General features: G+C 38.1%; 1 protein-coding gene across 2 annotated transcripts in view; it reads left to right on the top strand.

The window, feature by feature from the left end:
- OLFM3 (olfactomedin 3) overlaps positions 1 to 12,032 on the top strand; it is a 225,502-nt gene that overhangs the window by 193,063 nt on the left and 20,407 nt on the right. For both annotated transcript variants that reach the window (XM_005678030.3, XM_005678029.3), the window contains exons 3-4: positions 2,243 to 2,398; positions 7,361 to 7,580. In XM_005678030.3, the coding sequence (XP_005678087.2) occupies positions 2,243 to 2,398; positions 7,361 to 7,580 (376 nt within the window). The remainder of the gene's footprint in view (positions 1 to 2,242; positions 2,399 to 7,360; positions 7,581 to 12,032) is intronic.

Raw genomic sequence — 12,032 nt, 5'->3', positions numbered from 1 at the left:
TTGAGATTGCATCCAAGTACTGCATTTCAGACTCTTTTGTTGACTATGATGGCTACTCCATTTCTTCTAAGGGATTCTTGCTTATAGTAGTAGACATAATGGTCATCTGAGTTAATTCACACATTCCAGTCCATTTTAGTTCTCTGATTCCTAAAATGTCAATGTTCACTCTTGCCATCTCCTGTTTGACCACTTCAAATTTGTCCTGATTCATGGACCTAACATTCCATGTTCCTATGCAATATTGCTCTTTACAGCATCAGATCTTACTTCCATCACCAGTCACATCCACAACTGGGTGCTATTTTTGCTTTGGCTCCATCTCTTCATTCTCTGGAGTTGTTTCTCCTCTGATCTCCAGTAGCATATTGGGCTCCTAATGACCTATGGATTTCATCTTTCAGTGTCCTATCTTTTTTGCATTTTCAAACTGTTGATGGTGTTCTCAAGGCAAGAATACTGAAGAGGTTTGCCGTTCCCTTGTCTAGTGCACCACATTTTGTCAGAACTCTCCACCATGACCCACCTGTCTTGGGTGGTCCTACATGGCATGGCTCATAGTTTCATGGAGTTAGACAAGTCTGTGGTAATTTTACCCAATAGATAAAAATAAGATAATTTTACCCAAAAGATATTCATTGAGCAATTATTCCATACCTGGTTCTGTGTAAGGTCTTGGGAGTAAGAGGTATGAATAAGGCACAGCATCTAACCTCAAGGAATTTACAGAAGGACAGCCATTTTTGTGCTTCCGATTCACACACATTACACAATTAGGTTAATATAAGTGAGATTGTAGTATGTCCTGAAAGACAAGTTTTGTAAAGAACAGGACTATCCATTAAGACAGCAGAAAGAGAAACAGAAAAATAAGACCTCTGGGGGAAAAATAGTGGAGGAACTGAGGCAAGCCAAGGCAGAATAATTCACTGTCTTTTCTGAATATTCTAGATCTGAGGGATATATTGACAATGGGCTCTTTAAAGCTAGCTGGTCCACTAAGCTCTGTGACTTTACCTGATGACAGAAATTTGTCTCTGAACAAATCATCCCTTTCTTATTTGTAACTCACAAGTTTTACAATGAAAATAAGTTTTTACATGTTACATAAATAATACATGTTTATTTTAAAGCATATAGAATAACAGATAAAAATATATTAAATGAAGCAAGTGAAAGTCGCTCAGGTGTGTCTGACTCTGTGACTGCATGAACTACACAGTCCATGGAATTCTCCAGGCCAGAATACTGGAGTGGGTAGCTGTTCCCTTCTCCAAAGGATCTTCCCAAGCCAGGGATTGAACCCAGCGTCTCCCGAATTGCAGACAGATTCTTAAGCAGATGAGCTACCAGGGAAGCCCAAATGAAGCAAAACTCACCTGAAATCCCACCATTTTTGACCATGCTTTCATGTATTCATTTATGTAAGCAAAAATATAATTCTATGCAGATGGATTTATACATAATAATTACCAGGGACATCTTTCTGCAATATTTTGTTACTTCCCTTCTTACCCACATCTCACCACCCACCAGGAAAGTAATATCAACCACCTAATATGTATTCTAATCCTTCCATACCTTGATGCACATCATTTAAAATTTTTCATTTTGTATTGGAGAATAGTGAATTTATAATGTTGTGACAGTTACAGGTGAACAGCAAAGGGATTTCCAGGTCTCTTCAACAGTACCCTCTCCAAGTTAGGAGGCGTCCCAGCCCTACAACCATTCATCTTGCTCAATTCAGCCTCACCCCTGGGAGTACATCACATGCAGCCTGAAGTAACTATACTGGAATACTTGCATTCTAGATCTGTTGGACACTTCACTTCCCCCAAAATTGCTCAGCATCCCAGACTTTGAGGATGTCAGAGTTAGTACTGATAGAAACAACTTATCTTAACGTTTAACAGATTGAGCCATCATAAGCTTACTAAGCTCTGGAAATGAATATTCTATTATTTTAATTTATTATTATGATATATCAAATTCTTATTTATATTTAGTCATTTCTAATGCTAGAATGTTCGTTTTATTATTTCCTGCCTAGCTGTAATTTTCTTTTGCTACATTATTGGAATGTTTCTTATGAAGAATTGCCCTTCTGAAAGTATGTCCTGTGGGAATGTAATTATGGATTTGGCACTGCCAGTTTTATTAGTGGAAAAAACTGATTTTTTTTTTGCATATACCTCAGTAGTATAGACAATAATGTACAGCCAGTGTTCTTGTTTAACAGGTTCAGAATATGTCCCAATCTATTGAAGTCTTAAACTTGAGAACTCAAAGAGATTTCCAATACGTCCTAAAAATGGAAACGCAAATGAAAGGGCTGAAGGCCAAGTTTCGGCAGATTGAAGATGACCGGAAGACACTAATGACCAAGCATTTTCAAGTAGGTGTGACTTCAGCTGTCTTATTAATGCAAATAAGACACTGAGTACAATGGACAGCCACCATGACACTCAGCTAGAAATAACTGTGCATTGGCCCATATACGTAAGGTTCAAGACTCAATGGAACGTCAATCATCTCTCCACTGAAACTGACCATTAGCTGGTTGGAATGCATAGAAAACTTGCTATGAAAACAGCCTCACCCTCGTTGAGCTAGGTGGAGACTGTGGATAGATTTAAAGGCATTTCAATGTGCATGCCAATGGGAAATCTAGGAAAATTAATAACTAAATTTGTCAAAGACTTCCTGATGATTTTATGCTTTGCTAAAATGAAGAGAAATATAGGGAATATAAATTATTAAAGAAGCAATAATACCACCATTATTAACAGCACATAAAAGAGGGTTGGTTTCACTATTTGATGTAAATAAAGGGTTTTTTTTTCCATTTTTAAGCCATTTGTTGACTATCTAGAAACACTGAAAATGGAGAAATGGTGCTTTTGAGCACACTATGTGGACACTTATGACACTGTCATAGATTGAAATAAAATCTGACCATGATAATGCCATTTGATCTTCTATGAAGAAGTCACAATCTGCCAGACAAAGGCACAGGACATAGTTTATAAAACATACTAAGACTTTACAGACATAATAGCCTATGCTTTTCCTGCCAATTAGGAAGTAAGATTCACTGCTAAGGCTGAGGGAATGGGCCTAAATTCAAGTTCTTGGCCAAACATCAGTAGTGCTTTTCACACATAATTGTGATTGGCAGGGAGATAGGGACACAAAATAGGGTCTCTGCATGACACAGTTTCATAAGGCAGAAATTATCATTGTTTTGTCATTTCCTTCATTGCTGCTCAGGAGCCTGAATAGAGAGCCAGTTTCAAAGTTTTATCAGAAATATACAAAATAAGGACAAGAGGGTAAGAAACTTCAGGGTACTGATGAGAGAAGGGGCTAATGTGATGAATCTTGAGGTTAAAGAGAGAAGCAAGCAAAGCCAGAAGGTTAAGAAATTATAAGAAATTAGAGAAAGGCCTGCTGCTGCTGCTGCTGCTGCTGCGTCGCTTCAGTCATGTCCAACTCTGTGTGACCCCATAGACGGCAGCCCACTAGGCTTCCCCGTCCCTGGGATTCTCCAGGTAAGAACACTGGAGTGGGTTACCATTTCCTTCTCCAAGAGCAAGGCCTAGAAGATAAAAATAAATCGAAAGATTACTGTGAATGAGAGAATAAGCAACCTTAGAAGGATAGAGAATTTATGGAGAAATGGTAAATACAGAAGAATATAAGGTTGATAAGTAAATAAATTAATTCTGCTGCTGCTGTCACTCCAGTCATGTCTGACTCTGTGCAACCCCGTAGATGGCAGCCTACCAGGCTCCCCTGTCCCTGGGATTCTCCAGGCAAGAACACTGGAGTGGGGTGGGGTGCCATTTCCCTCTCCAATGCATGAAAAATTAATTTTAACCCATATTTATTGAGCACATAGTGTGTATAAAACAGTGTTGGGCCCTCTGCTGGGTATATAATGCATAAACTCTCTTCTGTGAAAGAAACCTAACAAACTGGTCAAACTGACAGTAAAAAGAGGCATAAACATTACTTAACAGCACAAAGGGAGGAGTTATTAATTTTGTTTAGACACCTTCATGGGAAGGGTTATCAAAAATCTTTTCAGGGAAAGATTTACCAATAATCAAGAAAATGGTTTTGGACTAGTGCTCACGTTCTTCCCCAGGAAATATTAAATCACACAGGAGATCAAGAAAACCAAAAGATTTTCTATGTCAGTTTTCAGTATTCAAGATTAGGGTATACAGCATACAGTGAGCCTGATGCTGTAGCCATCAACTAAGTAGGGAATGACAAGCCAGCACTTACAGTGCCTAGGGAGCATTCCCAGAAAGGAAGAGGGATGGAAGGAGAGGAGCTCGGAGTTTCTGGCTCAAAGTGAAAATCATTCAAAGTTAGATATAGAACTCATGCCAAAGAACTGCTTGTGGGACCAGGGCTGGCAGAGTCGGTGACACATGATGACGTATGTGCATCTATGGGAACTTTTGGGAGAAGAGAGGAGACAAAGAAACAAAAAGATACAAGGCTGAGAGAAAAAATAAAAGAGAGAAAACTGCCTATTCTATAAGCGTGTCTAGCCGCAAACAAGCTGCCAATAAGAAAACTTAATTTTCAGGCAGCATCATAGGACATAATGATTTTGATTTTCCTAATCCATGTAATCCATGTATATACCAAACTTGTGTGTCAAAATCCATGTAGCAATAATGATAATAGCATCATTTTTTCTGAAGAACTACATGTATTCAACATATAGTTTCAATAACTATAAATATATTATATATTAACTACTTTAGTCCTCACAACAATCCTGTAAGGTAGACACTATGTTTATTCCCATCATCCAGATGAAGAAACTCATGTACAAAGAAATTATGCAACTCATTTAGGATCGTGTATCTAATATGTATCAGAACTACAAAGTCCAACTCCCAAGTTAAACCTCTTTAAACCAATGCTACATTGCCTCTCCATGTAAACCATAGTTCTCTGAATTAAATATAATAATAATAATTAATGCTCAATATATACTTGTTGAATGTGTTTATTCACCAAGTCCTACCATGAGTCAGATTTTGCTCTAGCCGCTGAGCCGCCATATTTGAGAAGAAACGGCACATTCCAAAAGTAAGTTTACCATTTAATATGTTTACATTGGAAGAAAATCCTCCTCTAGTACACCATCTTCAATTTGCCAAAAAATTTAAGTAGGTTGTATCTTCCATATCCTTTATGATTAAAAACAAAAAAAAACTTGTCTCAGACATCATAGTTGAGACTGTCATTCTTCTATGAAGAGATCTTGGTAGGGTAAGATAGTCTAGCTATACTCTTTGCTACAAGAGCAATGTAGTAGAATGTGAAATTCTAGAAAGGATTATTAAGCACACAGATCTGTGTTCCTCTACTTTAATATTTTAAGTATTTGATATATACATTAGTTAGACTTTCTATTGCTCTCTGACAATTGCTCTGAGTTAGAACTGACTGCCAATAATTGAATTATAAATTTTTGAAAAGATTCCAAAGTTCATATACATATAAACTGGTAACTCAGATGGTAAAAATCTGCCTGTAATGCAGGAGACATAGATTTGATCCCTGGGTCAGAAAGATCCCCTGGAGAAGGGAATAGCAACCCACCCCAGTATTCTTGCCTGGAGAATTCCATGGACAAGAAGACTGACAGGCTACAGTCCAAGGGGTCATAAGAGTCAGACATGGGCGAGTGACCAACACTTTTACCCATATCTATATATAGATTTCAGCTTAGGGGAAATAAAATGCCACCAAAAATGTCATCTGAATTGCTCTCTTTTCAATATACCCATAAGTAGAATGTAAAACTCATCACTGTAACAGTTGTTATAATGTGCAGCAAATGGTACTATCAGAACTCTTCTCATTAAAATTCTAATGAAGCAATTGTGTCTTCCTTTAGGGATAGCACAAAATGCTCAAACTAAGAAGTTTATTTCAAAATGAGACACTAAAATGAGCAAAGCTCTGCAACTCTGCCTTTTGAGTGTGATATTTATCAATGTTTCTCATCATTAAGACTCTCTGCCCCCTCCCACTCAACATGGACATACAGGTAAATGCTGAGAATTCCAATCTTGCAGAACACATGGAAATTTCCCCCAAGATACACAAGTCCATAAATCAGGGTGGCAATGGGAGCTCTTGTTATTTTAACACATTGACAGTAATATCATCTTCTAAACGTAATTGTAAAATGCAATTTTCAGCTCCTTAAATTAGTTAGCATACAGCATGGTTTCTGACAACACCTATGGATTATTCTCAAATGATCATAGCAGTAACAGCTCTTCCACAAATGAGAAAATTTGTAATAAATTCACAACTGGATCAAACTCATGGAATATTTCCACTGGGTACCACCATCAACTTAAAGGAAAGGAAAAGATGGTGACACGTCCAGAAACTGAAAGTGAAACTGGAGGCCTTGCTCATTCCTAAAATAAGAGTGAGGGAAAACTGCTCTGGCAAAGTATACTTCTTGTTCTCTAGACAAAAATCAGTGTTTCCATTTCAAAAACCTCTATGCTCATTTATTACATAAATCATGACCACCTTAGTCCTTGAAAGAGTTAATTCACTACACTGGTAAGCAACTCTGCCCTACATAAAGAGCTCTAAATTACCTGTGCTAAGGCAAATGAATCAGAGTATAAGAAATAATTCAAAACAGCAAACAGCAACATACATTTCTTTGAGCTTTGCAATGCTTTGCATGATCTTTTATACTTGATAAACTTACATTCCTAATGATGCTGTGCTAAGAAGGATATTAAAAAGAGGGAGGAGTAGAAGGGAAGAGTGGAACAAGCCCAGAATTGGAAAACTTCTGTTAGTGTAAAGCTCTTCCAGGATCCAAAACTTTCTATAAATACCCTTCTATTATTGATAATTAGTTAATGGCTAAATAGACTTGGCTAAACAGCATACTTGATCTATTTATAATCATATTTAGAAGATGGGCCTTACTGATATTTCCTGACTAAATAATGCATTGTTCACTTTATAAAAAGTCACCAGAAAGCAATATTTTACATAAACCACTAACTGCTACCATAGGAAGTTCTGTCATTATGATAAGGATCAGTTTGTTGCATAGAAAATCATGTAACCATTTAAAGAGATGTTCTTGTACTGAATCATGAGATAAGTGGATTTACTACTAATGATCATGTGGCCACTTACATGCTGCTGAAATACCCAATTTCAATAAAAAATCAATAAGGCATTGTGAATCTTTTTTAATAATCTTCTTGTAGCATCATGAAGAAGAATGTAGCTGCTTGATCTGGTTAAGTGATTCTCAGAAACAACTGGCTGCTTTTCACAGGAGCTGAAAGAAAAGATGGACGAGCTCCTGCCTTTGATTCCTGTGCTAGAACAGTACAAAACAGATGCCAAGTTAATCACCCAATTCAAGGAGGAAATCCGGAATCTGTCTGCTGTCCTCACGGGAATTCAGGAGGAGATCGGTGCCTATGACTATGAGGAGCTACATCAAAGGGTGCTCAGCTTGGAAACCAGACTTCGTGACTGCATGAAGAAGCTAAGTGAGTAGAGCAATTCCATTTGTCCAGCTTGTGTTTTTAAGTAGTTTCAATGAAAACTGCTCTCTTGCATTTTGCAAATAGTCATGAACTCCTAATTTTAGGGAAAATAGTGCCTGCTTTCTAAGTGTAAAGCAAGTGTTCCTTAAAGGCTTAAGCATTCCTGGTCTTTCTGATTAACGGCTGCCTGACTTCCAGAGCACCCTGTGACTGTTTGATCACTTGAAATAAAGAGATCTGACAGACACAGCAATTCTATTGGCTACACTATGAAAATAAGTTTTATTTCAGACAGAGGATAGGTGATGATCAATCACTGCTTGGCCAAGGGAAGAGGGAAGCCATTTCTGGTAGTGGAGGAAGACAGAGACTGGGGAAAAGGATATGGCCCTGAGAAGAAATGTGAAATAGCAATGCTAAAGGAAACGATGACCATTCCTCTACCATGCAGAGCGGCTATCAGATGCTCTGATCCACTCAAGAGATAAAAAGGAGGCACCTACTCAAATGCATATTCACTGCTCTACAAGGGGCCAAGCATTCGACTTGTGTCATGGACTCGGATTCTTAACTACTAAAATGTGTGGTTCAACCTGGTCTGAGTTTACAAACTTTTCTGTGGCATGCTTAAGCTAGTTACTCAATTGAAGTCATCAGGAGGCTAGTTTGTAACTTATATGAAATAAATAATGGTCCATGAATTGAATAGGGAGGGGTTGTAAGTCCATTTAGAAATAATATTTTAGTTGTTGATGTGACATGATAGGATTTGGAAGGGGGGTGCTCAGTAACCATAGAAAGTGTTCTCTCAAGGAAAAGAAAAACTTTTCTAGAATATGAAATAAGCTGGAAAGAGGACTGAAGAATTTGAAAAAATGAATTTCTAGTAAAGAAACATTCAGAGAATCAATGTAAATACTTAAAATTTGGATGACTTACAAGAACATTTTAAAGACTACTTATTTTACAGATGCAATCCAAATGATAAAAACAGCTGAACTGCAAAATGTTGCATTCAGTAATCACAGTCTCAAAATAAAGCGGGGAATAACCACATGGGATGCCCTACAGCAATCACCTCGGGATTTCCAAGAGACTCCAACAAAATTAATCAGAAGGCAGTAACATAAACCCCTAAGGGTAAACACATGTGCAGTAACCCTCAGTTCCTTATTTCTCATCATGCAAGGGCCATACTTTTTCACCTAAGGTCACGACTCGAGTAGATTCCACTACTTATTCTTTTCCACCCACTGTCCACATTATTGCCAAACAGATTTTTTTAAATATACATCTGAAATTATTTTCCTCTATTTAAAATCTCCTATGCATCCCTTATGCTTTAGGATACAGTCACTCCTAGGGCATGAGGCTTAAGATGGCCTTCATGTGTGGTCCTCCCTACATCCTCATTGCTCCTGCTGCTGCTAAGTCATCTCAGTCGTGTCCAACTCTTTGTGACCCCATGGACTGCAGCCCGCCAGGCTCCTCTGTCCATGGGATTTCCCAGGCAAGAATACTGGAGTGGGCTGCCATTTCCTTCTCCAGGGAATCTTCCTGACCTATGGATTGAACCCATGATTCTTACACCTCTTGCACCGGCAAGTGAGTTCTTTACCACTAGTACCACCTGGGAAGCCCGTATCCTCATTTTAGGTCCTGTCTTTTCTCCTCTTACACACTATGTCCCAGTTTCACCTGTGGTCTACACTCTAACCATAGGACCATTATTGGGGCTTGGTTTGTCCCTTTTCCTGAAACACTCTCTTTATCTTTTCTTTATCAGTAAATACACTTTCACTTGCCACATGTGCCAAAGTCTTATTCATATTGCAGGTCTCAATTTAAATGTTATGCCTCACCAGAATCTTCACAGCCCTCTCCCTGCACCCTCTGCATCCCTGCTAGGTGCTCTCAAATCTCGATGTCTCATCAATGATTGGACTTGCCATGTTTCATTATCATTTTGTGTGTAACTGAAGAACTCTTTTGTTAGAGTCTTGTTCCACAAGAATAAGTACAGTGTTTATGAAATTCACTCTAAATACTGTATCTCTCAATGCCTAAAAACCATATTAAATTAGTAAAATTTGCTGAATAAATTAATTCTATAAGCAGTCATATAACTATTTCTAAACTTTCAACAGAGTAAATATTAGGTATTTCAAAAACTAACAGAACAATCTCTTTTACTTACAAAAAAAATTATCTCCTTCAGCCACATATTTGTGTCAAGATGGACAGGACTGACTAAGACTAAGCACGGGAAAAGTCATTTAATACAACACTTAAAAACTCCTTTATATGGTTTGCTTTTATAATTCAAACTGTGGGGTTTACTGCTAATGGAAAATAGGTAAACATTACTGACATAAATTCTGCTGTTATATTTTAATCTTTTTTTAATCAAGAAATACTTTTAGTTCTATGTACAGATTGATTTCATAGCTTGCTAAACAATGTCTGCACCAAACAAGAAAAAAATCCCAAATGAAGAATTCTTTGAGGGCTCTCAATATCTAAGTTACTTTAGTGGTTCAAAGAAGTATCCAAATGCATATTTATTTAGCCCATAAAACATCTGGGTAAAGATTTTCTGTAAATGACGGTACATAGGACTGGTCTATGTAGGGCTTCAGTTTGATGTGGAAGAGGTCCATTTGTTGTTGGTGAACCATTAAAGACCTTGTATTTCAATTCACTCTGTCATTCCTACCATTTTACAATAAACCCAAGCCACTGGTTTTGTATGCTAAGTCCAGGCACCTACTTAGCACAAATGGATTCTGCAAAAAAAAAAAAAAAAGACAAGCAACAGAAACACTCTACACCTAGTCATCACCTTGGAGTGTGCCAAGTTATGTTTTTGAAGGATTAACACAGCAAACTCTTGGGATTTGCTATACTTTAGAAGTGAACTTTACTTCTGACATATACGGCTTCCCTTGTAGCTCACTCGATAAAGAACCTGCTTGTAGTGCAGGAGACCTGGGTTCGATCCCTGGGTTGGGAAGATCCCTGGAGAAGGAAATGGCAACCCACTCCAGTATCCTTGCCTGGAAAATCTCATGGACAGAGGAGCCTGGTGGGCTGCATCCCATGGGGTCACAAAGAGTCTGGCATGACTGAGTGACTAACACTTACTTACTTACTTCTGACATATACTCTGAGTTTACTGAGCTGGAAAAAATTTCTGCTACAGTTAGGTAATTCTACACTCCTCTCAGCTCTTTCTCAACCCTGTTTGTTTTTTCTAATCCACATATAACTTCTGACACAGAATCACCCCCAATATTAAAAATTATATTTGGGACAAAAAGGGTTAATCTATGCAGACACAAATTCAACATATTTCTCCTTACTGAAACATGGATAATGTCTCTATGGTGTCCTTAGGCCTCAGGACTGTGATCAGCAATATATGTCAAAGATTCATTTTAACTAATTTTCCACCATGGACCACAAGTTTAAAAGAATGTGTCAAATAAATTGTATTAATTAGTTAACATGTTTTTGGTAACTACAACAAAAAGTTTGTTGAACCAAAACTGTATCTAGGTAATGAAAAACAAGTAAAAAAACATGAAAACATGCTATTCTATTTTTATTTTACCTAATCAAAACTATACAATCTAGCAACCAATATATTATCAGTTCAGTTCAGTCACTCAGTCGTATCCAACTCTGCGACCCCAAGGACTGCAGCATGCCAGGCCTCTCTGTCCATCATCCACTCCCTGAGTTTACTCAAACTCATGTCCATTGAGTCAGTAATGCCATCCAACCATCTCATCCTCTGTCATCCCCTCCTCCCCCTGCCTTCAGTTTTTTCCCAGCATGAAGGTCTTTTCAAATGAGTCAGCTCTTCACATCAGGTGGCCAAAGTATTGGAGTTTGAGCTTCAGCATCAGTCCTTCCAATGAATATTCAGGACTGATTTCCTTTAGGATGGAATGATTGGATCTCCTTGCAGTCCAAGGGACTCTCAAGAGTCTTCTCCAACACCACAGTCCAAAAGCATCAATTCTTCAGCACTCAGCTTTCTTTGCAGTCCAACTCTCACATCCATACATGACTACTGGAAAAACCATAGCCTTGACTAGATGGACCTTTGTTGGCAAAGTAATGTCTCTGCTTTTCAATATGCTGTCCAGGTTGGTCATAACTTTTCTTCCAAGGAAGAAGCATCTTTTAATTTCATGGCTGCAGTCACCATCTGCAGTCATTTTGGAGCCCCAAAAAATGAAGTCTGACACTGTTTCCACTGTTTCCCCATCTATTTGCCATGAAGTGATGGGACTGAATGCCATGATCTTTGTTTTCTGAATGTTGAGCTTTAAGCCAACTTTTTCTCTCTCCTCTTTCACTTTCATCAAGAGGCTCTTTAGTTCTTCTTCACTTTCTGCCATAAGAGTGGTGTCATCTGCATATCTGAGGTTATTGATATTTCCCCCA

The sequence above is a fragment of the Capra hircus genome, chromosome 3 (assembly GCF_001704415.2).
Source record: "Capra hircus breed San Clemente chromosome 3, ASM170441v1, whole genome shotgun sequence".
Taxonomy (NCBI): domain Eukaryota; kingdom Metazoa; phylum Chordata; class Mammalia; order Artiodactyla; family Bovidae; genus Capra; species Capra hircus.
Note: the sequence above shows the minus strand (reverse complement) of the source record. Positions and strands in the feature narration are given on the sequence as shown.